This window comes from Onychomys torridus, chromosome 20 (assembly GCF_903995425.1).
Source record: "Onychomys torridus chromosome 20, mOncTor1.1, whole genome shotgun sequence".
Lineage (NCBI taxonomy): Eukaryota > Metazoa > Chordata > Mammalia > Rodentia > Cricetidae > Onychomys > Onychomys torridus.
This window is the reverse complement of record NC_050462.1, coordinates 13558855-13584686: the sequence shown is the minus strand read 5'-3', so window position 1 is coordinate 13584686 and position 25832 is coordinate 13558855. Positions and strand designations below refer to the sequence as shown.

Sequence of the window (25832 nt, the reverse complement as noted above, 5' to 3'; positions counted from 1 at the left end):
GAAAAAGAAAGAAACCTTAACCCAAACCACAAGGAAAAATCTCCCAGGCCGGAGCTGGCAGAGCAGGCCGACACCGAGCCCAAGTTAGGGTGTGTTATTCTTAGAAGTTTGTGATGGTGTGCCGGCACGCATGCGTGCTCACGCTCCAAATGTAAAATCAAAGGACAAAGGGTGTCCCAGCTCTGCCTAGTCTGGTGCCTAGACTAACATCCAGCGTGAAAGACGTATGCAGGGCACTCCACAGAGTCAGTGGCTCTGCTGAGCACAGGTAATTTAAGAAGCCCCTCAAGGCTTATGTAACAGATACTCCCCTGACTTGGTAGCTCAAAGCAGCAGAACTTTCCTGCCCCCCCACCCCCAGGAAGCCAAAAGTCTAAAGTTAGGTTTCAGCTGGACCCTTGGCTGGTTTCAGAGAAGACCCCTGACCTCTTCCAGCCCTGGTGGTTCCCAGCAGTCCTTGGTGCTCCATAGCTGTACCCTCCATTGTCTGCCTCTGTCTTTATATGTACATCCTTCCCAAGTGTCCCTCTCTGTCCTCGAATAGGAGGACACTAGTCATAGCACTTCCTGCTGACCCCGAGTCTTGACCCCCCTTGGCCAGTTTCATCAGCAGAGACCTTATTGCCAAATAAGGTTACATTCTAAGGTTCTGAGTAGGCATGAGTTCTCAGGGGAATACCATTCACCCACCACACTGTGGGGGTAGAGGAGGCTGCCTAGTTAGAAGTGGCTCAGGTGGATGGGGTCAAGGAGCCTCTGATACATGCCCATTGTGGGCAAATGTGAGAGGACCTTGCCTAAAACAAATATGTAGCTGATCCCAATAAAGCTAAGCAACTGCTTAGGGCCCTGGCAGTCCATAGGCCCCAGGCTGAGCCCAGTCAGGGCCAGCACTGACCACCTACCTAACACTTGGAGGCTTCCAGGACTCTGGGTTCTGTTTCTCAGAGCCTGGGCATTTCCAGAGGAGAGTCTCTTGGGGTTTTGTGGGCAGGTTTGCTGGTTAAGGACAGGGAACAGTGAGCGTGGCTCCCGTAGGCACTGTGTTCTAACTTTGGAGAGGGGATACTTCAGTAGAGTGAGTCAGCCTCCAGTCTGTACATGAATCAGATGATGAACTTACGTGGGGTGTTGGCTGGGAAGCCAGTAACTTGGAGACACACCAACCCTGCTGCAAGACTGTGGGAACTCAGGGCAAAGCTCTGGGTCCCTCATCTGTGAAATGGGCATTTGGTTGGGTAAGGCTGACTCACAGGCTTTAGAGTGAGGTGCCATCTTTTTTTCCTGTTTTAAGGCAAACTGAGGCCTATGGAAGTTGACGAATGTTTCCAGGCTCTACCAAGTGGAGAGGCTGGGATTTGAACCCAGGTCTGGCTATGCTGGTGTTACTTCATGTAATGTTTGCTTCATCAGTGCTGGATTTAACTGTGCGAACACCAAGCCACATGTACTAGAAGTTAGTTTTCTGTTACTCTCCCTAGGTAGTATACCACTCCTTGATTGGTAGTTGATAGCTAGTCAAGGATGGGATTACTGGGTCCCAGTGCTTTCATGTCAGGGGGTCTTATGAAAGCAGGTGCCTCCATGCCCCAGGGATGAGCAGAAGCAGTTCTGTTTGTGGCTACAGAGAGTGCGCCTCCCCACAGGGAGGAAGAAGGAGCCTTTCTTCAGCAAGGACCTTGCTTTTGTACCAAGGAACCATCCCAGGCCCCCCCTGTCAACAAAACCCCACTGCTGCTCCGGAATGCAGTGGTTTAACATTAGTAGCAGCCTGTGGACCCAGGGCAGCTGCCTTCTGGAAGGGGGTGTGGTCGTTGAGCAGAAATGTCTCAGGCCTAGCTATGAATACAACCCAGTTTAGACTGCAGGTACAGTTACAAGCCATGGGACGCTGACGCGGGCCCAGCTTCAGTTTGACAAGCAACACATACTAGATACAGATCATGTAGAAAATGCGGATGAAAAAAAAGAATATTATCATCACTGTTACATTACATGATCCATCTTCTAAGATTAATTTCTTTCTCATAAGCATGCATGCATATGTATGTGCATATATATGTGTATATATATAACATATATATATAGTACATATATATATATATATATAGTACATATATATATATATATATAGTAATATCAATTCACTGAAATGATGAAACCTCCCATGGTACTATAATTTTTCACTTAAGTAATAGGTAAAGATACAAGGGAGCAAGCACACCGTTGTTCTCTGAAATGGTGACAGTCCACTCTAAACAGCCGCCACACTGTTTAATTCCCCTCTCTAGGGTGGAAAATTGGATCAGACCTCCACGTCCACACAAGAGCAGGTGACTCTTCATCTTTAAAGCATCCGGGGGCATGTGCACCTTGTAAGGTGGCTGTGTTTATGGTGGGTGGTGGCCTGCACGTGCGCTGGCTGTGTCTGTCCCCACAGCTCATTTCATACAGAGCATCTACTGTGAGAACGTGCCTCACAGAAATCCAGCATCCTGTGTCTGCTGGCACTCAAGCTCCTGAATCCCACTGCCAAGGACCCCAGTGACAGGCCCCCAGGGTCAGTGGCCTCCAGTGGGCTCCCATTGGAGCCACAGCCACTATCAAGAAACCAGGCTGGGCCTTCTTGTCTGTGTTGTTTTTGTCGAGACAGGGTTTCTCTATGTAGTTTTGGTGCCTGTCCTGGATCTCCTCCGTAGACCAGGCTGACCTCGAACTCACGGAGATCCGCCTGCCTCTGCCTCCCGAGTGCTGGGACTAAAGGCGTGCGCCACCACCCAGCTGGGCCTTCTTGTCTAGCAGCATATTTCCTGCCTCAAGAGGCATCAGGAGCAGTTGGCATCTCCTGGGTGTCTGGCTCTTGTCTGTACGTCCACACAGGACCTGATGTGCAGCGACCCTGCTGAAGGCTGTGATCCCCCATCCGTGTGCATCCCACGATTCCTCAATTTAGCAGCGGCTCCTTGATGGCCGCTGCTCTCTGTCCCTCCCCCAACCCCTAGAATTCTTGGGTCGTGTGAGGTTTTCTTCATGGTGAACGTCACATTATGGCTTGTGTTCAGCATGATATACCGCACATCTCTTTCTTGTCTGGATCCAACTAAGTGAAACACCGTGTTTCCCCTGCTTGGTTGAGGTATACAAATCAGATGCAATCTGCCTGCTGGGCTGTGGGCCACATAACTGCGGATAAAGCAAGTAGAATGCACACAGCCTCCCAAGAGGTTCGTTTTGACTGTTAACCTGTCATCTCTTAACCAGGCTAAGAGCAGGTAGCATGGATGGATTAATATTGGCTAAATGGGAGTGGAAAATAAGGATGGTGACGCTAATGCCAATCAATGTTTGGGGCTTTTATTGGGTGTTTGGCTACAAGCGTTAGGTGGATGGGTCCGTCTCACGCTACAGTTGAGGATATCAAATCATGTGGGTAGAGTAAGACTGGGCGGCGCTCAAACTTAAACCAAGCAGCAGCCTTGCAGTAGTATCAAGCAGATACTTATGGGAAAGGCCCAGCTGTGTTCTCCCCTTCCCCAGCTGTGCTCCCCACACCAGGCTGAGAAAAGTCCCAGCTGGTGGAGGAAGTTTCTGTACAACTTCTCCCTCCTGGCTGTGCCAGAGCAGCTGACCTTTCTCAGGGCTGAGCCCAGGGCGGGGAAGTGGCAAGGTCAGAGGGCAGGAGGCTGCAATTCAAGGGAACCCTCAGAAGATGGAGCATCAAGGGAGGGTGGCCAGAAAGCACGGTGAGAAAACTGGTTGGATCACAAGTCTGAACACACCAAAGTCTGACCCATGACTGTAGATCAAAATTGAGGTGCCAGACCTGTAAAGCATGTTACACACACACACACACACACACACACACACACACACACACACACAGGATGAGAAAGTGGGAGGAGGGGAGATAACAGGGTCATAGGGAAAGAGATGAACTAAAATTCATCAGACACATGTATGAAACCGTCAAGTAATAAAAATATATAGTTGTAAAAGTGCTGTGGGGCAGAGCACTTGTGTATGTATGAGCTGTATGTATGAAATTGTCAGTGGCCTCTGGCTTCATGCAAGGGTCATTACTCTCTAGTCACTCATGTACTACAGCGAATGTTTAGTAGCCTTATTTGTATTGGGAATGTAAATGCCACCCCAGAAGCATCTCTGTGTGTGCACACATAGTAGACAGTATGTGTGTACATGCACTATGTCATAAAAGTTCAGGGACATTCTCAGCTTGTCCGCTACACTTAGACATGATTTTGAAAATCCAGCAGAAACAGAGTGGAGAAGATTTGAAAAGACGTGCCCCTGTCCCGCACATGCGTGTACATGTCTGTCCTTGTCAATATTCAGTATACTGACCGTGTACATATCATTAACATTGGGTTAGGAGATAGAAGTAATATGAGGATTGTGTAAAGTGTATGGGAGGGTGTGCACAGTCTGTCTGGGAGTCCTGTACCACTTTATGTAAGAGACTTGAGCAGACTCAGGGTCCAGAGACTAACTGCCCCACCCCCCACAGACAGTGAGGTATGAGATGACAGTGTTTGGGATGATTTACACAGCCCTGTCCTCTTCAAAGAGAGAAGGCAGTGTTCACACCCACCACATATTTAAACACGGTTATGGACACACGTGTTCTCAAAGGTGAGCCCGTGACCTGTCAGGGCTGTAGACAATTCTGGGGGAAATGGAGGCCAGTTTGTTGGTGAGGAAGTGAGCTGGGAAAGGCATCTTTGCTCTGACACCTTGTGCCTTTACCTGTCAAACTGGCCACACTTCAGGTGTCATTTCCTGAATGACAAACTCCACAGAAGAGTCATTTCCAAGCCCAGCCTTCCTTTTCTGGGTATCACAGTTGTGTGTTGGCTGCAGGGGAATCTTGTTTCCCTTTCTCTGAAGTTGGTCTTGACCTTGTCCTTGCTGCCCGGGGCTCACCAGAAAGGGCGCAGAGTCCACTCTGGCTCCGAGTCACATTCCACATTTCATGGGATTATATGGTGGCTCGTTCCCCACACAGAAAGGAGGCAGATGCATGTAACTGTTTCCCTCAAGCCACAGAAAGTCCCTTGGCTCAACTGGACGCGCATCAGCGTTTGTCGGGTTGCCAGGTAACAGGGAGTAACAAATACTTGTGAGTCTGGTACTTAAGGGGTGAAAAGCGGACCTCTCCAGAATGTCTCCGTCACTTACCATAATAAGAGCCCTACCCAAATGCTGCTCTGATTTGGCTGACGTAAATCACCTTCTATTCTGACCATGAGCTCATGAGCCAGATGCTTCCAAGTATGAGTTTCTGATGATGTGTAATTTATAGTCTACAAACCTCAGTTTCTTCATCTGTCATATGGGGTAATAATCTCACGGAAGACTAAATGAGTTAATGGCTTCAAAAGTTCTTAGGCAGTGCTCAGCAAATGCATGCTCAGCGAACCCCAGCTGCCTACACTGTTTGCCCAGAGGACTTGGTAGGAAATATTCTTCCAGAACAGTTAGAGAGGTCTGCTAATATGGTCTCCCTTATTCTGGGGATCTGCCCTGGAAGACAAGTTGCTTCAGCTGCCTCCCTAGCCCACCGTACTTCTCATGCTCTACCTGTGGGTAACTACTTGATTTTCCTTGCTAGTTACTGTCATGGCAACAGATGTTGAGCCCCTGACATGCTGGGAAGCATCTCTCTGATGCTTGGCCCCTGCCCTGCCCCATCCTTGCCCTGGTTCATTCTCAGCCTTCCCTGTGGCTAAGGAGCCAGATGGTATCCACCTTGCCAGCTGGTCTTTAAAGAGGTGGAGCCCATCTTCGCTCTTCCCAACAGTCACACTTCGTCCTTGTGGGGTCTTGTCCCATCTACCCCCAGTGCTGGTGAACTTGGCTCAAAAGCACTTCTAATGCCCTACTGGGAGGCTTCCAGACCAGCAGCTGACACAGGCTCTCCCATAACTACTTTTTCTGGTTTGGTGTGTGTGTGAGCACGTGTGCACGCATGCAGGTGCACCTGGTTGTGTGTATACATGAGGAGGCCAGAGGTTGACTCAGATGTCTTCTTCAATAGCTTCCCCCACCTAACTTTTTGGGGACACCGTCTCTCTCAGAACCTGTAGCTCACCCATTTGGCTAGACTGGCTGGCCAGTGAGCCCCCAGTGATTTTTCTGTGACCTCCCTCAGTGCTGGGGTCACAGGCGTGTGCCACCATGCCTGACTTTTCACATGGGTGCTGGGGATCTGAACTCTGGTCCTCATGCTTACACACCGAGCCCTTTACCCATTGAGCCCTTGTTTCCACTGTTTCTCTGCAGAGGAAAAGGGTTTGGCAAATGAGGATGTTGCCATGGAGCAGCAGATCATGCCCACTGTCTTCTAATGAGCACGCACAGTAGGTTCTCCACATTCTTCTTAGGAGACAGCTTTATCCAGACGTAATCCCCACGCTGTTCTCCTGACTTGGGTCAGGCAGGCTCAGGACTCCCCCTATTTAATCTTTCCTTGGGGCGGGGGAGCTGGTTTTCCTGGCATGGCCTCTACCCAGCCTGGTGCTGTTCTTAGTAGAGATGACCCCCCCCCACACACACACACAGCAGCTAGTGGAATCTTGGGGTTCCCCCCCCATTCCTCTGAAGATTTGCCAGTGAGGTGTGGGAGTGAGGTCAGCCAGAGTCACGGGATTGGGGGGTGGGGGTGGGGGTGATAGTGAGTTGCAGGCAGAGCACCAGCACACCAGCCATGGGACTGTTCAATGTTGACGCTCATCTGACCTGTCCCTAGGCAAGGGAGCATCTGTGTGCTGTGCTGGGCAAGGTCTCCCTCTGGGGCTCATGTGTTTGGGATTTCCTACATAGGGACCTTGCACGCCTCTTGTAAAAACCTGCCCCAGGGAATTTCTTCTTGAACATCTCAGTGACGGGCAAAGGGACCCTTCTCTTCTGTTGTTGAAAGGGTGGTTAAAAAAAGGAAACCTAACATGCTCATACTTAGAATGAGCCATGACCACCCGAGGAGGGTCAGAAGGCATGGAGATCTCTCCATCAGGGGTACTGGGCTTTCTTTCCCGTGTGGAAATGTGGACAGGCTCTGGTTTTAGCGCCAGTAGATCTTGGCAGCCTGGGGCTGTGGCTCCATCCCCACGCTTGCTTGTCTTGGCAGGGGAAGGATGCTGCCTTCCTCCCTCCTTGTGCACTGCTGTGGGATTTATACACCAGGGAGGTGCACTTGTGACCTAGTCAATAAAGTGCTTCTTCCTCACATGAGTTATCTCACGTGGTTTAAGAGGAAGAGCTTCTAAGGAAATCCTTCAGGGTCCTTTCTCCATAGAATAGTGCTGGCTTTTTGAGCCAGAGGGAAGCCATCTTTTTCTCCCTGGAGTACCCAGGATTTAGTCAACCACAGGGTGAGACCCGCAGCAAGTGTTTGCCAGACAGACACGGAACTGGGTAGGTTCTGCAGGATTACTCTCCCGGCTCCATCAGCCTGAAGAACAGCATAGCCTTCCACAAAAATCCACTTTCTCATGGGCTGTGAAAACTTGGGGCCTTGACAATGATTTTCATGTTTTCATTTACATCCTAATGTTAGAGGGATCGAAGAGCCCAACGTAGACACTAGCAACTGAGACTATGAAAGGAATGCCATCAGTATCCAAAAGTAGGCAATTCGTTTCCCTCCAGTGGCTCTCTTCCCAGAAACGGCCGCCTGACTGAAAAGAATGTTGTGTTGCCGGGTAGCGATAACACACATTTCTCCAGTGCTTTGTAGCAAAGTCCTTTCCGGTTACCATTTCATTGTGCTCTCTCGGCGCCCAGAGGCAGGTAAGACAGTACTGTCTTAGGGTGAAGGAAGTACTCCCTTGCTGTAATAAGTCATTTCAGTGCTGAAAGTTTATTTCCTAATTCTTAGAACCGTTGGTGTTTGCATGTGTGGTGTGCATGTGTGTCTGGGCATACATGGTATGTGGGTGCAGGCACAGAGTTGACATCAGATGTCTTCCGTGTGTGTGTGTGTGTGTGTGTGTGTGTGTCTGAGACAGGGTTTCTCTGTGTAGCTTTGCACCTTTCCGGAACTCACTCTGTAGACCAGGCTGGCCTCGAACTCACAGACATCCGCCTGGCTCTGCCTCCCGAGTGCTGGGATTAAAGGCGTGCGCCACCACCGCCCGGCTCCTTGGTTGTTCTCCACTTTACTTACCGAGGCAGGAACTCTGGCTGAATCTGGAGCTCGATACAGATTCAGGCTAGTCTAGCTAGCCAGCTTGCCCTAGAGACCCCCTGTATCCCAAGTGCTGGTCACCACACCTGGCCAGCTTTTTCGTGGATGCTGACGATCTGAAATGCGGTCCTACCCTGCTTGTAGGATTACTGTGCAGATTCTGTGAGCGAAGGTATGAATCATCCCAGCAGGTAGCTTTGGCTATTACAAAATCATCCCAATAATGTGGATGAGAAAGTGGCCAAAGGCTGGAGAGCCCATCATTCCTGGGCAGCGGGACCAGAGCACAAATGGAGCCTTCAGTTTCTGACGTCACTCCTCTTAGCCACCCTGTGGACGTCAGGAGTATTTGGGGGCTTCTGCGCCAACATTCCATCATTCCTTGTCTCCGGCTCACCCATTTTTTAAATGTCTGCTTTTGTATTCGCAGAACATCATCAAGAAAGTGATTGGGCAGAAGTTTGTGTACAAGTTCGTCTCTTTCCCGGATATCCTAAAAATGGATCCTCACGCGGTGGAGATCAGCCGGGAGAGCCTCCTGCTGCAGGACAGTGACTGTAAGGTGTCCCCCGAAGGCCGAGAGGTCCACAAGCATGGCTTGTCCGCCCTCAAAAGCACAAGCCGGAACGAATACATCCACTCCGGCCTGTACTCCTCCTTCACCATCAATTCCCTGCAGAACCCTCCTGAGGCCTTCAAGGCCATCAAGACGGAGAAGCTGGAGGAGCCTTGTGATGACAGCCCCCCTGTGGAAGAAGTCAGGACTGTGATCAGGTTTGTGACCAATAAAACCGACAAGCACGTCACCAGACCTGTGGTGTCCCTGCCTTCCACATCCGAGGCCGCGGCGGCGGCAGCGTCCGCTTTCCTGGCGTCGTCTGTCTCGGCCAAGATCTCCTCTTTAATGCTGCCAAATGCTGCCAGCGTTTCGTCCGCGTCACCCTCCTCATCTCGGTCCCCGTCCCTGTCCCCCGACTCTCCCCTCCCTTCCGAACACAGAAGCCTCTTCCTCGGGGCAGCCTGCCATGACTCAGATTCCCTGGAACCCTTGAATCTGTCATCGGGCTCCAAAACCAAGTCTCCATCTCTTCCCCCAAAAGGCAAGAAACCCAAAGGCTTGGAAATCTCTGCACCTCAGCTGTTGCTCTCCGGCACCGACATCGGCTCCATCGCCCTCAACAGCCCAGCCCTCCCCTCAGGATCCCTCACTCCAGCCTTTTTCACTGCACAGGTAAACACTATTCCCAGGGTCCTCATGGGAAGAACCACCCCCATAGTCCTCGAGAGTTCGCCCTTGGCCAGTGTCCCAGAGTCACTGTGTATATACTGAGAGGCGCACACGAGGACAGGCTTGGTGTGCTGGCCACAGAGGGACACTTGCTCTTTGTGACCCAGAGCAACTTCAGATGGACCATGCACATAGGCTATGAGGGTGGGGAGATCTTTGGGGACATTTGCACTTTTGGGGGGACATTTAGGCCTTAGGACATTTTTATGGCATAATTTTCTGAAGGCACGTAGAAGCCACGTGTGCGTCCTGATAAGAAGGTCCGTGTTCACAAATCACAGTGTGGACCTTCGTGTGTCATGTTGAGCTGTAACCAGAAACTCAAGGGTTCCATGCAGAAGGAAAGCCCCCACCAAAAGCAGGGGTGCTGGGGGAAGCTCCCCGGGGAGAGGAGAGCCAGCTCACAGAGTGTGAAAGTCTTAGCTGCTGTGAGTTCCTGGAGAAGATGGCCTCCCCCCCCCCCCCCCTGCAAAGTGTCACAATGGTTTGTGGTTCAGCTGCAGGACAGAAGGAAGAGGTGGGCCTGGACCACGGCATGGTAGTGGTAGGTAGAGCTTAGCATTGGCTTAGCGTCTGCTTCTACCTCCCCACCTTCCTAGATGTGTGACAGGGGGACAGTGATCTCTGAGTGATGCCGTGTAGTGACCGTACATTGGGATGGTGGCCGTGCTACCCTACTTAGCCAGCTCCAACGAGCTGCCAGGCATTATCATCCTGGAGCTTTGTGGCTCCAGGTGGGATCACACTGTAGATGGGCTGGAATTCTGGCCTCCGCCTCTGTCATGGTCATGGCCATCCTGATTGGCCCCAACAGTAGACACCAAATTCTTGGCATGGGCCAGATGTTCGCCACACACCGGTGGCACACCTTGCCATCCATGCCACAGCAGCCCCCTGGTGTGGATACTGTTGTCATTGCAACTGCCTAGCTGAGGTGACCGGGGTACGGGGCTGATGTACCTTACCTGGGTTCCATAGCTGTAAGTAGGAGGAATGAGTTTGGACCTGTTTGGTCTGCCACCAGCATCCACTCAGAAGCCAAACACTCTCTGCCGCCATTTTATGGGGATCGGGGGTGGGGTGGATGAGCAGCTGTTTGACCCTGATGGCAGACCACAGTTTCCGCAGACCAGCTGCAAGACTTTGCTACTTTGCTTTGCAAGGCTTCCCAGACAGGGGTGTCATGACCGCTTGCTCTTGGGAAGTGGCAGTGATGGCATTCATGACCGAGGAAAGGCCGGTGCAGGACTCTTGTGATAGGTTGGGACGGGCACACACACTCCTCAATTAGCATTCCCTAACTAAGCGGGGCTGCCTGGCAACACCAAGAGGCTGCCTCTGAAGTAGCAGCTGGTGCTGCCGCTCAGCTCAGGCGAGTAAGGGATCAGAGCTACCAGGTGGACAGTCTGGCCTCCGTGTTTGTGACTGTAAAGTTGAGAGTGGTCTAGATCCAGGCCAGGTCACCTCCTGGCTTAGTGTTTATGTTCTCTGGGAGCCTGGATCATCTACTCCACCCGAAGTAGCCCTGGCTATCTCGGGGAAAATCCCTCAGGTTTCTAGTGTGGCTTTGGGCCTAGCTACTCTGAACTTAGTAGGGTGAACCTCTCAGAAGGGCTGAGGCTGGCAGGGCTGGGGACCTTGACCTGAAATAGGGATCGTAGCATGTGAATAAAGGGTTAATCCCAGGAGAGAGAACCTCTGGCCTAGAGCCTGGAGAGAATACTTCTGTAGCAGAGGCCTGTAGGCCTCAGGCATCTGGGAGTCAAACTGAGAGGTCTCCACATTCATTGAGTACTAAGAAATTCAAAAATGGGCCTAGGCTTTCTGGGAGAGACAGAGAATGAGAGAGTGTGGAAGCAGGGTGCTTGGGGTTCCTTTACGTTCCTGGAGTGTGGGCCCTGCTCCTGGTGTGGTTGTGGGCAACAGAGATGGGGGAAGGGCAGAGATATGGTAGAACTCAGTCACACTTGCCTTCTCTCAGCCGTTGGTGGTTTATCTGGGACCAGACGGGCCTCTCGGGCTTATCCTGACAAGCCTGAGGTCCTTCAGGACTGGCTGTGCTTGAAATCAGTGTAAGATTTAGATTTGTAGAGAAGCTCCCCCCAACAGGTTGCTCCAGAAGCTTACCCACCCACCCTCGGCTCTCCCTCTTGCGGGACAAGGCTCAGAACCAGAATGAACAACATCCCGTTGAAACCTTCTTATGGGAGGGTTTACTCCCTGGCTCATGGGCTTCCTTGCCCACCTTAGTTAGCACTTCCCCTTAGCCATGGAAACATTTTTTTCTCCTGTGGGGTGGCTTTATGAAGTGGGGCCCTGTTGGCACATGGCATTTGGTCACCTGTGAGAACACCCTCTAAACCTTTTCCTAGAGGGGAAACTTTCTTTACAAGAGAGGAACGGTGTGCTCCACTAACCCAGTCCCCCTAAAAGTGTGGAGCCTTGACGAGCCGTGTTATGTGATTACTGTCCTTTTCCACATACATACCTCATTAGATCCAAATCTAGATTTGAACTTTTCACCTCCAGCTTGATGTGCAGAGAAGAAAACCAGCGTGATTCCACCAATCCCTGGGTGCCAGAGCCACCTCATGGCAGGGACACTTGTGATGCTTTTAAACAGGAGCTATAAAGAACCTGGGTTTTAAGTTTATAATAAGCAACAGTTGCCAGCGCAGACAGTCAAGAACTTCTCCAACAAGGGACTGTAAAACTCAAACAAACATCAGATAGGTCAGATAGGTCCAGAGACGTGAGGCCACCAGAGCTCAGCCACAGAGGTCCTATCCGAGTGTCGCCCAGAAGCCAGGCTGCTTGGCTGTCTCTGTTGGCACAAGCTACCAAATTGAAGGCAGAGGGGGAGGAGCTGGGGTGTGAAGCCCCCCTGGCCTCTAACCAGGCACCTTGGCAGTCTGAAGTGCCAGCTGGAACTTCCGGGTTCATTTTTTTTTTTTTTTTTTTGCACCTTGCGTCTCCCCAAGGCGAAGTTAACTCACTCAGGATCCAAGGCTGATGCATTACGTTTCTCGTTTATGCCAAGACTCATGTTCATCTCACCTGTACTGTGAAAGATGCTGAAATCAGATCCGTTCTAGCTCGGGGCATGCATTCACCCTCAGAGTCTGAGTATGCATGCCCCAGGGTGTTTGCTCAGCGGCTGCCCGGATTAGTGCTGACTGAGTGGAGACAGCCTGCTAGGTCTGAAATGCTAAACTCGATTTCCTTTATTATGGGGTGGCCAGACGGCTTTGATCCGGAGTCAGAAAGCAGGAGTCTGGAGCAAGGGAGAGCAACCAGAGTGCAGGCATCCTGTCCGCTCCGCTTCTAGGGTGGTTTCCATCTTCCTGTCTCCTGTACCATCCTCAGAAGAAAAACAGGGTTTTTCTCTCCCTTCTTTCAAGGGTCGTTCAACTTCCTTCTTACTCTGTTACTCTGTTAACACTTCCCCAGCCAAGCCTCCAGCTTTGTTTATGATGACCTTTCTGTACAGGCTGAGAACTTCCTTGTAGGAGGTCTTTGCAGTAGGCGAGAAGGTTCTTGGCTCCAACATTGTGGGTTGCCCCAGATAAACACCCCAAGGGAGTGCCTCCCTCCTTGTGCCCTGGGTCCCCTTGTTGCTTCTCTGCTATTGATGGCTCATGGCTCTTTCTTCTCATTTGTCTTTACCACTGCTTTTCAGTACTTCTACCCCATACAATGCATGAGATTCTCCTTACCTCTTTCCTTCAGATCGGAGCTGCACAAACTCTTATGGCATTCCAGTCCTCTTTCAAGTCTTTAAAACTATGCTTTTATTGAATTAAGACAACCTTGTGGCTTTCTAGAGATCGTCACTTCTGAAAATTATATATTTTATTGTATGTGTGATGGCGGGGTGTGTGCGACAGCTCACATGTGGAAGTCAGAGGACATGTAGGAGTTGGTTCTTTCCTTCCACTATGTGAGTCCCCGAGATCGAACTTGGGCATGGTGGCCAGAGCCTTCACCCCAACCAAACTTTTCTAAAATAATGTTTAACTGGGGTGCTACTATCACGGAGTCTGTTTGCCTCCTGCGTTGGTTTTAAGGTGCATGTGTTGGGGTTCCTCCTTGACTTTTCCTAAAGTCTGAATGATTTCCTGTTGTTTCAAGCACCCACTCAAGACATCAGCAGATACTTGCCACTGAGGAGATGCTGCCAGTCTCTTCTGTAATGTAGCGAATGCCTCCTCCTCTTTTTAATCAGCTCGAACGGAGCTGGTCACTGAACACCCAGACACTTCCTTGCTTGCCTAGGGTTAGTAGAGAGACACGGTTCTCGTTCTCTTGAGCTTACAGGTGCTGCTCACAAGGTAAAGAATATGGGCCAATATATAATTGAGGGTCACGAAAACCACCTAAGAGGCTGAGACATGAGCTGACAGGACATTAACAGTTTCTAGAGGCGTAAGCCAAGTGGAACACACATTCCTTGTTAGAGTAAATAAAGAACCACGCAACATTAATTTTGCAAGACATAAAAAGGACGTAAGTGACTAGTTTTACAACCTTGGGACCTAGCCATGATGAAGTGCACATATGTGCATGCACACACGCACACGAGACAGTTAGAACCTGCAGAGGAGACCCGAAGAGCACAGGGAACAAGAAGAGGATTTGGCTCTGTTCCCTAACCATGAAGGGGGAGCACCAGCCCTGTGTAAACTGCTGTGGTTGGCTCTAGGGATACTGGCCTGGGTGGGATAGTCCCTGAGAGCTGGGAGGCACAAAGAGGATGTTTAGGAATGGGGGATTAGTTTGCCCAGAGGAGTAAAAGGACATGGAGAGTTGCTAAGGGATGGGTGGTCACACTTGGGGCAGGCATTGAGGGAGCAGTAGGAACCTTTCCAGCACACAGAATGGGAGCGATGTGGGCTGAGAAGAGCGTGAGATGAGGATGTGGATGAGCTCTGGGATCAGAGGAAGAGCTGTAATTGAGTCAGATGGGAAGGTGTCCTCAAGGTCAGCAGTGTGGGGGAGCCGGAGGAAGCCGGAGGGGTCTGAGTGACAGTATTAACTGTGTGGGAGGAATCACCCTGATGGTATACATCTAGAAGGGGCAGCTGTATCTATCCAGTTAGGACACCTTGTAATAAACACTCCAGCTAAAGGATAGTGAAGCTGTAAGGCTGGGACAAACACAGCCAGAGGAAATGGATCTGGGAGACATTTGGAGGGTACTGGCCATAAGCCATGGTGACTGGAGGGGTGAGAGAGAGCTGGAGGTTGAACACAAAGACCACGGGAAGCGACTGGAGAAAGGGTATCAGGTGTGGGTATCAGAAGATACACTCAGGTCAAGATGTACCAGCTCAGAGAACCAGGGGACAGAGTTAAGGAGTCACCAACGTGTGAGGGATGGCAAAAACCATGGGAATCAAGCTGGGTAGTGAGGGAAGCTGAGTGTGGAGAGGTTGGTGAGCATGTCATGTATGGCTAAGGCCGCTAAGGCCATTTTTTTTTTTTTTTTTTTTTTTTTTTTTGTCCTGAAACTGAATGGATTTTGAACGAATGGTGTTTCAGAGTGAATAAGTTGGCAGTATGTACAGAATATGGGGGGGGGGATGGGGGGGAACGTGTGAGGCAGGGGAACTGGTCTAGGTGGCTGTTGTAGAATATCACTGGGTGAGTGACATCCTGGTTGAGTCTTGAATGCAGATGAAGCAGAAATAGAGTCTATTGGTGCCTTCGTGACTGGATGCTGAAGGAAGGGCCATGTGTGCAGACATCGACATCATGTCTTGTGTTTTTCTTGCTTCTGCAAATATTTCCAGTGTCAGTTAGGGTATACACTGAGATACATATACATCAGGACTGATGGTACTGCCTGCTGAAATGGAAGTCTTAAGAAGCAGTGGGTATGAAAGATGAGTTCAGTTTTAAGCACGTGGGTCATCCCAGGCAGAGAAGCTGAATGGAAAACATGAATTAAGAGGATGAGGCCATGACTACCTCTCAAGTATAGAGTGGGTTTTTATGGACGATACGAAAGCAGGCAGAGGGAAGAGCCCAGGCTGAACATGGCCAGCAGACTAAACTGGACCCTGGGAGGAAAGAGGGAGAGCAAGAGAGGAACTGCCTATGAAGAGAGGTAGCCTGGGCCAAGAGGCCAGCATGGCCAAAATGGTTGAAATATGTAGGGATCAAGCCTGGGGAGGGGAAGCAAAGCCCCAACCCTGGGAGGGAGGAGTTTAGGGCAGGGGGCGGGGTGAGAAGTGCTGGGTGGAGCCACTGGTACCCAGTGAGACTTGTCTTGGGTTCTGATGGGAGAGTACAACGCTGCAAAGTTCTTCCGCTCATCTAGCACTTGGGGACTGAGTAATCAGGAGGAAAACAAGAATGAAGAAATTCCCCAATGGCTGTGGGTAGAAATTCCACTTGCTTGAGGAGAGGCCAGAAGTCTACTTTGAGAAGGTGGCGTTGTTTTGATGGGCAGAGGGAGACAGGTAGAAAAGGCTGAAGGATGTGACGCAGACAAAGGACCATGGACCAGGGCACAAAGGCACATCCCATCTGAGTGAGGCCAGCTTCTGTGGTTAGAGGTCACATGTCTAAGTGAAGTTGAATGGTGAGGAAGAGGAAGGAGATCCTTGTGGGGAACCCCTTTTTCCTTGTAAATGGGTGCCCATTGACCTTGGGTGGCTTTCACCTGGGTCAGGGACTCCCATGGCCATTTGTTAAGACAGACATACACAGGTGGACCGAAAGAGGCAGTATGGATTCTTCCTTTAGCTCTCCTCTCCCCAAGCCCCCCAGGCCCTTCTTGCAGGCACTCACCCTCCAGGAGGGCAGGCAGAGACACATGGCTCTGCCATGTCCTGAGATGACTCCTGAGTAGTTCTTCTTTTAAGGCCCCAGGATCTCCAGGGAGAGCAGCGATCAGAGGAGGAGCGAATGAAGTCATTTCACGTTTATTTGCATAAATTATAGAAGACATTTCAACTGTATTACCATGAGAAACAGAAGGCCCCTGCATTCTAAGTACATCCTGTGTTCCTTGGGAACAAATGTGCAGACACCTCCAATCCAGAGGAGAATGTAAATTGTAGACTGCGGAAACAGAAATCCTCTGTTTTACATACTGCCCAGAGGTGTGAACTTGTGGCCTTGGGTGAGAGACATGTAGCTGTCCTGTATGGTGTAGAAGACTGTGTAGACTTTGAGAAGTCTTCATTGAGGGTAAACCAAAAACCACCTAACACTGGGTATTAAATGTTAACGTGACACACTGTGGTTCGAACCTGGCTTTGGAGTATCATGTATATCACCTGAGTCTGTGGACTGGAGCCCAACACAGCTGCAGCTGCTTGCACAGAACTTTTCTCTACACAATGGAGAATTTCTTCCATGAATAGATAAAGCCCCTTCAATGAGTATGTCAGGTACATCTTATAGTTAATACTGACTCACTAGTTTACAAAAATATTAGGACTTGGCATGACTTGAGTCTCTTAGACTTGATACAGTGTTGGCTGTATATAGATTGAGAGTTTCAGATGGATTTTAGATCTTCCCAGCAGTAATAGCATCCATTTCATTCTTACCATTTAACAGATTCAATCGAGGTCCAGAGGCTAGATTTCTTGTCTTAGGTTGTCTAGCTAGTGAGTGGAGAAGGTTCTGACATGGGAACCTTGGCAGAGTTCATTAATTTTTAACTGTGAGGCCAGCTGGCCTAGCATACTTGTGAGATTGCCTACGACTAGAAAAAAATGGAGCGCTGCTGATTCAAAACACAAATTTATCCTAGTAACCTTGCAGGCCATTCACTGTGTAGAAGGAAATGCCTTGGAACCAAAGACTCACATAACTTGGTTTAAATTTGTTTACCTGTCAGCACTTTGGCTGGATGTTTGTCTGTTTTTGGCCGAACAGAGCAAACCTTTCAATTTGGGTTTAAGCTCAAATGTTCCTGATAATTATTGAAGCTGCTGAGGCCAGTTCTAGGAAAAAATAACACGGCAGCATCCAGCATGATGCAATCTGAAACGCTGGCGCCTTTGCTGAGTTCTTACACAAAGAGCCTTATTGAGGGGCTCCTTCTGGTCACCAGAGGCGCAGACACCCTGGGCCAGGGAGCTTGCCTCTGCGGAGAATAAAAACTGTGCAGATTTCCTGGCCTGGGCGGGTTGTTTCTCCTGCCCTTTAGCAGGCTTGTGGGCCAGGACTCCTGCCGAGTGTGGGCAAGCAAATGCCAATCCCGTCACTTCTAAGAAATGCTAAGTTCTGGCCCTACAGCCCTACTTTCCATTGCCAGGGTGATGAATTCGTCCCAGCCCCACACCCTGAGGGAAGTCTGCAAATTCAGCTCAGGGATTCTGAACAAGCTGCTGCAGACTATGCTAAGAGAATGTCAGTTATTACAGGGCTGTTGATAACAGTCAGTGAAGCCTGAGAAGACTTTTACGAACATGTGTGTGCCCGTGTAAGTAATAGGTGTCCACCGTGGCTGAAGAGTATGGTAAGAAATGAAGCCCTCCTAGGGACGCTGTTTGTCAGCACACTTCTTTGCTGACTGGGAGAGGGGCTGAGGGAACTGTTCTGACAAGCTGCCACAAACCTGACTTTTCCACCAGAATGTTTAGGCAGGAGGACTTGCCTAAGAGTTGTGGATAAAATGAGCAATAAGACTACTCAGAGCCGTGCAGACGGAACTAAAGTTGCCCGGTTTCCTGAGAAGGGAAGGTTTGGTTCACTCTCCACGGCCAGTGCACCTAACCGGTTCCTGGGCTCCTTTTGGTCACGGCTGGCGTTAGGTAAAGCCCTAACCAGACCTGCCTGTTGCCTTGTCTTCTAGACACCGAATGGACTGCTGCTGACCCCGAGTCCGCTGCTCTCCAGCATACATTTCTGGAGCAGCCTTAGTCCTGTAGCTCCATTGAGTCCGGCCAGGCTGCAAGGGCCAAACACACTCTTCCAGGTAAGGGTTTGGAACTAACTTTCCAACATGGCTCACCCATGGCTTTTCCTCTACATTCTATATATACTCAGTGACTATGTTAAGCTTCCAAGGGGGATTCATAAGGATTGGGCTGCACAGCCGTTTAGAGACAGACATCTCACTGAGGCAGAAGAGATATGCTCATGTCAGGAATCCAAACATGGATTGTTCAAGTGTTCTGGATATTAGTACATGACTAGGAAAACTGGAAATCTACTACAGGAATTACTTAAAATTAAAAAATAGTTGTCACAAACACTCAATAAAGGACTTTAAAATATGAATCCAACAAGCCAATATATTCACATAGAAAACATTAAAAAAAATAAAAAAGTTTTTCCAAACTGGAGAAGTTACCTGGACCAGTCTATAAATTATAACCTAACTCTAATTTTGTAATACAATACTGTGCAGCATATGGTTAAAGAATAATGAAGGACCTCCCTGAGTTAGGGGTAACACATTCATTATTCATTCAGGTTCTGGAATCTTCCTGGATTCTTTCCATCATCACGCGGAGGTCAGTATTTCCTCCGAGTCCCAAAGACAGCTACTCACCAACTCAAGGGGTGACTGTCGTATGTGAACATAGGCAGGGGCAGGCAGGAAGCAAAGGTAGCCGGACACGATGCCAGCTCTTCGTTCCCGAGTTCAAGCTCGGTCATCTAGCCTGTTCCCCTGCCCTAGTATGGCTCACCCCAAACTGACCGTAGCTCCTTGCTCACACTGCATTTAGCATGTTGTATTATGACTGCCTGTCTGGCAAACTCTACTAAAGAGTAGGCCCCCAAATGACGGGAATCATATTCTGGCCACTGTGCTATTTCCCAGCATCTAGGATATCAACTGGTGCACAAATGTCAATCATTACTGATGACCTAGTGACAAGACACCAAGGTGCAGATGTCACTAGAAGGTGTGAGGAGCTCCGGTCTCCTCAGTTGCTCCTTGTGCTTATCAAGGTTCGTATTTGCTGAGTATCTCTCTGCAGGAACACAATGTATACACACTGGGATTCAGGGTCTCCTTGGAAGAACGGGTGAGCCACAGAGGTTTTGATTGCTATCATGCTCCCCCTGGTTTCCTAGCAGGCTTGGAGTAGGGTGTCATGATGTGACTATTCCCTGGAGTTCTCGGGTTTCCTTCTCTCTCTGGCCCTCAGTCCCATCACAGCTCAGTTCCAGTCAGGCACAGTGAACATGGCGATGGTTAGGATTTTCACCGGAAGTGGCATGTTCCTGTCGAAGCGGGATTGGGAAGGAGTTGCAGGAATGCAGCGGCTCCTTGGAATTAGGACTACAATACTCTATTAAAGACTCTGACATGGAGCTTTTGTTGAGTTCAGTAAATACCTAAATGACAAGCAGCCTCTCATTTCCATTCTATTGGGAGGCTTGGAGACCTCCTTGGAAAGTCACAAAGGACCAGTGGAATCTTATGTTCCTATTCCCCAACAGTAAATACAGTTCATGCCCACAGTCCATAGATAGCCCAGGACCTTTAGGAGCGGGGAGCTGCCCATAATATATACCCGTGGTTCTGTGAAGTCAGCATGCACCTGAGTCACATGGATAGTGTATCAAGTAAAGATGCCAGGCCCACCCTAGGGCTTCTGATTCATGAGGTCTTGCATAGGGTCTGATAAAACATTTTTTTCCCCTGAGACAGGGTTTCTCTGTGTAGACCAAGCTGGTCTCGAACTCACAGAGATCCACCTGCCTCTGCCTCCCGAGTCCTGGGATTAAAGGTGTGCACCACCACTGCCCAGCCTGATAAAACATTTTATTTAGGTTTCTAATGATGCTCTAGTGTAGGAACCATGTTCTGAGAACTGTTGTGGAGTAGGGGTTCCTAATTTATGCCTCAAATTCTGCAGCTTATTGCATATAAAGGTCATCTGCAAAGAATTTCAGTTTTAATTTTACCAAACCAACCTGTTTTCACTCCAAGAGCCATTCAGAAAACAAGTGGGGAGGTTGGGGGACGGGGCTACAACTTAGCCTGGATGGCTGACAGGTTGCATGGCCTGATGTTCCTAAGTTACGGCTGCATCCATGCGACAAGGGAAAACAACTTTGTACCTTTTAAAGTACCATTGCTCGTTTCAAACAAAAAGAGCAATAGAGTATGGTAAAAGTTAGAGGTGGCAGTTTTAAAAATGGTAAACAACAGGAATGAGATTTCCAACTAAAAATAATAGGCATCAAAATGGATCTCTCAGAATTCAGACTACTATTGTGCCCCTTCCAAATGAATAAAATTAACAAGCCTTATTTACATACAATAGGTGTTAATAAACGAAAGAGAGAATACAAGTTTCCTGTGTGATCTCTGGAAAAGCAAGTGGAAATCACTAGGGAAAGATTTGTCCTCTACAGAAGATCTCCTGAGACAACTATGTATCTTCCTGTCTATCTTAGAGGGAAAGGGACAGGGCCACACACTGCACCTCTGGCTAGCCTGGAACTCACTTTGTAGCCCAGGCTGGCCTTAAACTCACAGTAGTCCTCCTGCCTCAGCCTTCTGGATGTTGGGATTACAGGTGTGCACTACCATAATTAGGGCAGATCTGGCAGGGTTTCAGCAAAGAAGAGAGAAGGACAGAGGTATGCCTTCTATCTGTAGTATGTTTTAGTGAAGAGATAGGCGCCAAAGACGGTTGCGCATGACTCGAGAGCCTGATCTACAAATACAGCGTGGTTCGGTTTCAGCTGGCCAGGTGATCAGATCAGGACTGCACCTCACAGGCAGGTACACGCGGAAACAAGGGAGAGGTGAAGCAATCCCCAACTGAGAACGTGTCCTGTCACTTTTTAGCTTGGCACGTTTTTTACAGTCCTCTGTGGCAGGGCCTGTAGGAGATGCAGCCGATGAAGGGCTGGAGCTGGATCAGTAGGGAATGGAAGAGCTCTTCCCAGCTGGAGACCATGTAGAAGGCCCCAGGAAGCTCCACCTGAGCTCAGACAGAGAGGGACAGGGCTTCTACAGAAAGAAGTATAACACATTTGCGTGGCTGGTGACGGATCAGGTGGGAAAAGCAGCTACAGGCCTCGAACTGTGTGCTCACGAGTTGCCGCCCTCACCCTGTTAATATGTTATACACCACAGGTATGAGAGTATGTTAGGAAAATCCCACTGATATGCGTGTGGAGGAAAAGTGAGAGCCAGTTAAGGGACAGAATATAAAATGATAGTACATCATATAGATCCGAATTGTAGCAGGCATGTGTTCAGCAGATGGTTCAGAGGTAAGAGAAAGACTTGGGGTTGGGTTTGAGGACTAGGGTAAGTACTGAAAATTACGTATGAACAAAGCTGGTGGGTTCTTAGAAGGTGGAGATGCTATTAATACCAGCGGGCATGCGTCAGTGTGCTAAGTTACACTTTGCTTACTGAGTGCAGACTTCAGCCTAAGTCACGTCTGTACTTCAAAGATGAGATTTACCCACGGCCACACAATAGTATATGGAGGAGCTCTGGTTCCCGTTGGCCCGTATTCCCAACCCTGCCTCTCACAGACTCAGAGCGCCAAAGAGCAGGGTCTGTGAGGCTTTGGATTCAAACACCTAAAGTGAGTGTAGCTATCAAGTTCAGGGTATGCACTGGAGAAGAGAGGGGAGGTCTGGGAGAATGTTGCAATTTAAGAAAGGCTGTGGTTGGCCGGGCGGTGGCGGCGCACGCCTTTAATCCCAGCCAGCACTCGGGAGGCAGAGGCAGGCGGATCTCTGAGAGTTCGAGGCCAGCCTGGTCTCCAAAGCGAGTTCCAGGAAAGGTGCAAAGCTGCACAGAGAAACCCTGTCTCGAAAAAAAAAAAAAGAAAGAAAGAAAGAAGGAAAGAAAGGCTGTGGTGAAAGAAAAGTGAATAAACACACCAGGAAAACAAGCAAACAAACAAAAAACCCAAAAGCCCATCAAGAGACGTTTAGCCGAGTGCATACACAGGGATTTCTAACACACTGAAGAAGCTGAAACTAAAGACAATGCTTTTATAGCCACCTCTGAAGGGGTTATGACAGAGAAGACGCAACCGATCTCAAAGAAGGAACGCTCAAGGCCAGTTCTGCTGTTCATCCGAAGTCACCATGGGAGTGGTGACCAGGACATTGACCGTGGCTTAGACGGTGTAAACCGCATTCGGATAGATCTAGAAACACACGTGAAACAGAGTCCCACAAAATGCAAGGATCCCAAAGCTGCCGGAAAGACAGAAAACTTCTATTTGCCGGTTACCATTAAAAAACTGGGCAGTTTAGCAGAGCTGGAGAGAAAACTTAGTTTTGCTTATGAGCTATGACTTTTAGTTAATCAGAACCTCTTTGGGTTGTTTTTTCTCATTTATAAAGTGAGCCTAAGAACGCTTACTTTCTATTCCTAGACACCCAATGAAATGGGAGCCCCTGAGAAGGCAGTGTTGGATGTGTTACTGAAATAGTTTGAAAAATTAAAAAAAAAAAAGTATTTACTCATTCTGCAAATATTTATTGGACTTCTAACATGTGCCAGGCTCTGTAGTTTGATATTTGGTGTTGAAGTTTAATATTTAACTTTCCTGGATTAAACAGGGATTAAGCTAGGAGAGCACCTGGCAGATCAACTGGACACATTTCTTCTTTGTCAAGCAGAACTCTAGCTGTGAGCAGTCACATGCTAAAAAGATGCTTTTCCTCGGTCTTCTTCATTTAGGATTATAGCTGAAGGATTTGTTAGGTCATGAAGTCAAACCATAATGCTTCCATTCTGTATTTACCATTCTACTTACCAATAATACAGAAGTCTCACTGTCTCCTTCTCTGACTGTCATTGAATGCATTGATATTAAGTCAGAGAAAGCACTTTCTCATCTCCAATATTAAGACAGTCTTTCTTTTACAGAAAGAGTCATCTTATTTTTAATTATGTGTCTGTGTGTGTGCATGCCCACAGAGGCCAGGACAACAAGATCTCTGGCATAGGAATTAAGTGTTGAGCCACGTGTGGGTGCTGGAACCAAGCTCGGGCCCTCTGTTAAGGGAGCAATCAGCACTGTTAACTGCTGGGCTGTTTGTCCGGCTCCCTGACGGACAATTTTACCATGCTATGGAAAACTGACAGCGAATTTCGAAACTCGAGATTACTGACTTATATGTAAAGAATCTTGGTTTCCAGTCCCTCCCCCCCCCCCCCCCCCCCCCCCCGCCGCCCCCAATATTTAAAGCAAATCAGCAGGTTATATAGCTGAGAACCTTTAAAAACACTAGTAGAGTAAGTTTTACAGAAACATGTAAAGTATGCTTTGGGACCTCGGGCTTACAGAATAGGGGCATTTTCTGGGCCTCCCTCTGTGGCTCTAGGTAACCTTTGTGAAACAGATCAGTGACCAACTCCCATCCCTGGGTGCCGAGAACTACCTCCACTGGTGTGTCTGTGCGTGAGAGGAAGGCAAACTCCTCAATACACTTGCCACAATTACTGAATGCCTCTCATCTCTTACAGTTCCCCACACTGCTCAATGGTCACATGCCGGTGCCACTGCCCAGTCTGGACAGAGCTCCGTCCCCAGTACTGCTCTCCTCCGGCTCTCAGAAGTCATGATGGCTGGTGGTGGCGGCAGCAACAAAGGACTCAAAACCGATGAAGCCAGTTTGTCCCCGTGGGCTAGTTCACCTGTGTCATGAGAAGGACACTGTGAAACCCTGTTGATTTGGTGTGCACTTTTCATAACACGGATAATCTGGATGTGTGTTAGCATTTTAAGAACCATTTTTATATATTCAGCTATATATGGAAGTCTGGTCTGCAGTAAGTGGATTTTAATGTTTCTGTTTTCGATCCTTTCAGCTCTGAAGTGCTGAGCACTGACAGTGAAGAACCTTTCTTAATGTTTTCTATATAACTAATAAGGATGTGAAGCTTTTTATTGCTTTAATTCTGCATATGCTGAACTCTGCTTGTATACACGATATAACCAGCTGTGCCTTCCTTTGCATTTAGTTTTATGTACTTGATTTATGTATTTCTAGTGTTAAGAGAAAATGTTTGAAGGACAAAATTGCATCAAACAGCTCTTGGAAGAATGTTATTTTCGCAAGTAGGAAACATGAAAAGTGTGCTCCTATCACTGTAAGAACTGCCTTAGACCCTCTTTTGAAATGAAAACCAGTAAATAAAATGTCCAAGTAATGTTTTTATAAGAATGAACGAAGCCATATTTAGACAATAAACATTCTTTAAAGAACACGTTCCAAAGTGCATTTTTAAAAAGATGAGCTTTGGAGTGGCCAGCTGCTTAGCCATTTAAAGTAGCCTTTCTGCTCTGGGATACTGAAACTACATTACGTCCACACCAGCAGAACTCTTATGGGTACTTCCCAGGTTTACGTGTTTTTATCTCTGTTCTCTTGATTTCCTATAACGACAACCATCTGGTATCTTTATCACTTCTGGGAGTTAGGGTTCCTTTAGAATCCTGGCATGACAACTAATATTTAAAAATCGAATGTTTTGGGGCTGAGGGTGTACTCAGTAGAGTGTGTGTCTAGCATGTGGTAGGCCCTGGGTACAGTCCCCAGCAATCTGCTTCTGGTCCCTCCTAGAAAAAAAGGGGTGGGGGACAAAAACCAAGAGTGGAACATGCTCACAGACAGTGATGAACTCATACCACAAAGAAATGACTGTATTACACCAGGTATCTTCCTGTGTACAGATACAACCATTTTTGATGGGTTAAGCAAACTGTGCTACAGAGAACTGGAGGAGCTGGAGGCTTTGCTAGAGAGGCAATGTGGTAAGAGAAAACTCTTCAGGAGGCTCACTGTGGACGTGACTGTGCGGCCATTTGGATGCTCTGCAGGAAGAGCATTGTGTGCAGTAGGTTAGGGCTGTGGAGGCAGCAACCCTCAGCTGGTCAGACACTGGGAAGGGAGCAGGCCTGTGCATGGGCGGAAAGCTGATGCAAGACTATGAACTCAAAGTACTGTCAACTTAAGCTCGGGTGTGCTGAAAGACTCATCTACAAGGAGGAAAAACCTAATCTGAAATGTGCCTCAGCAGCTGTTCCCAACTAGGTACTAAATAAAAGGAATATATGGTTTTGTTTTTTAAAGCTTGTGGAAAAATATTTGAATTTTTTAAAATCTAAAATCGTTTAGATACTTATAAATTCAGACTTTGTACCGAAACTGACCCATGTTTCTAAGGGCGGGTGGTGTCTTTACTAAGGGGGGGGGGGGAATCTGACTGTAGAGCCATGGAAATAGCTCTGAACCCATAAATAGAAAGTCCTGCCACTCCCTCACTGCAAAGAACAAATCTCCCTAAAATAAAAAGGAGCTGTTTCAGGGAGCTGTAATTACTGAATACAATGTCAGAGCCAGGAGAGGCTTCAAGGATGCTTTCTCCAGCCG

General features: G+C 48.6%; 1 protein-coding gene across 1 annotated transcript in view; it reads left to right on the top strand.

Annotated features, from left to right (window-relative positions):
• Window positions 1-24666, top strand: part of Elk3 (ETS transcription factor ELK3) — a 65061-nt gene extending 40395 nt beyond the window's left edge. Inside the window, exons 3-5 of the mRNA XM_036170209.1 lie at window positions 8634-9434; window positions 18307-18429; window positions 23923-24666. Of these exons, the coding sequence (XP_036026102.1) occupies window positions 8634-9434; window positions 18307-18429; window positions 23923-24021 (1023 nt within the window). The 3' untranslated portion in view covers window positions 24022-24666. The remainder of the gene's footprint in view (window positions 1-8633; window positions 9435-18306; window positions 18430-23922) is intronic.
• Window positions 24667-25832: the final 1166 nt, after the last annotated feature.